The sequence below is a fragment of the Sinocyclocheilus grahami genome, unplaced genomic scaffold (assembly GCF_001515645.1).
Source record: "Sinocyclocheilus grahami isolate Dianchi unplaced genomic scaffold, SAMN03320097.WGS_v1.1 scaffold1350.1, whole genome shotgun sequence".
In the NCBI taxonomy this organism is placed as follows: Eukaryota; Metazoa; Chordata; class Actinopteri; order Cypriniformes; family Cyprinidae; genus Sinocyclocheilus; species Sinocyclocheilus grahami.
In genome coordinates this window covers 77955-79498 of record NW_015506529.1, presented here as the reverse complement: position 1 = coordinate 79498, position 1544 = coordinate 77955, and the positions used below count along the sequence as shown (strand labels likewise).

At 38.9% G+C, this 1544-nt stretch overlaps 1 protein-coding gene across 3 annotated transcripts in view; it reads left to right on the top strand.

The window, feature by feature from the left end:
• adcy8 (adenylate cyclase 8 (brain)) overlaps nucleotides 1-1544 on the top strand; it is a 58319-nt gene that overhangs the window by 53624 nt on the left and 3151 nt on the right. For all 3 annotated transcript variants that reach the window (XM_016255596.1, XM_016255594.1, XM_016255595.1), the window contains one exon: nucleotides 1286-1432. In XM_016255596.1, coding sequence (XP_016111082.1) covers nucleotides 1286-1432 — 147 coding nt within the window. The remainder of the gene's footprint in view (nucleotides 1-1285; nucleotides 1433-1544) is intronic.

Below are 1544 nucleotides of genomic sequence, written 5' to 3'. Positions count from 1 at the left end.
TAATATATAAACATAACATATTTTTCTTAAATATATACATGCATGTGTTTGTTTTTATATATACATAATAAATATACATATTATACACATATATTATGTAAACAAAAATGTATTTTGGATGTGATTAATCATTTGACAGCACTAATATATAGTATATATACAGTATCTCACAGAAGTGATACACCCTTCACATTTTTGAGACACTCCCACCACCATGCTTGACTGTAGGCAAAACACACTTGTCTTTGTACTCCTCACGTGGTTGCCGCCACACACACTTGACACCATCATAAGTTTATCTTGGTCTCATCAGACCACAGGACATGATTCCAGTAATGACCCCCCACCCCTTCAACCTCTGCAGCAATGCTGGCAGCACTCATACGTCTATTTCCCAAACACAACCTCTGGATATGATGCTGAGCACGTGCACTCAACTTTTTTGGTCGATCAGCAATCATTCAGGGTCTTGGCAATCTTCTTATAGCCTACGCCATCTTTATGTAGAGCAACAATTCTTTTTTTGAGATCCTCAAAGAGTTCTTTGCCATGAGGTGCCATGTTGAACTTCTAGTGACCAGTATGAGAGAGTGAGAGCGATAACACCAAATTTAACACACCTGCTTCCCATTCACACCTGAGACCTTGTAACACTAATGAGTCACATGACACCGGGAGAGAAAATGGCTAATTGGGCCCAATTTGGACATTTTCACTTAGGGGTGTACTCACTTTTGTGGCCAGCGGTTTATACATTAATGGCTGTGTGTTGAGTTATTTTGAGGAGACAGCAAATTTACACTGTTATACAAGCTGTACACTCACTACTTTACATTGTAGCAAAGTGTCATTTCTTCAGTGTTGTCACATGAAAAGATATAATAAAATATTTACAAAAATGTGAGGGGTGTATTCACTTCTGTGAGATACTGTGTATATATTATAATTTATAACAAAATATGAGTAAACCATGTTTTTTGTATGGTGTATGTGTTTTATTGGCATTATATATCAGATATCAGCCTTATCAGATACATCTGTTCTGCCTTCTGTTCTTATGAGTCAATCAAGTGTGTTTGTTATAAAGCAACACTGCCCTCTAGTGGAGAGTTTTAAAAAGTCACCCCATGCTGCATATACCACGCACACTGCATTATTGTTCTGAAGTTCAATTGGACCCACATTTCTATATGTATTCACATCTGTCGTTTTAAAGCTCATTTGTGTCAAATGGAAGAAATCTCTGAAGTTGAGGAGGTTTCTAACGTGTGATCTCCATCCGTAGGAGCTCTACTCACAGTCATATGACACGGTGGGAGTTATGTTCGCCTCCATTCCGGGCTTTGCTGACTTTTACTCGCAGACTGAGATGAATAATCAGGGTGTGGAGTGTTTGCGGCTGCTCAACGAGATCATTGCTGATTTTGATGAGGTCAGAATTCTACCAGCACAAACATGCACTAATTTAAAGGCATAGTTCACCAATAACTTATTTAAAGGCATAGTCCCCCCCCCCCCCCCCCCCTCCAATCTATCCTCACATT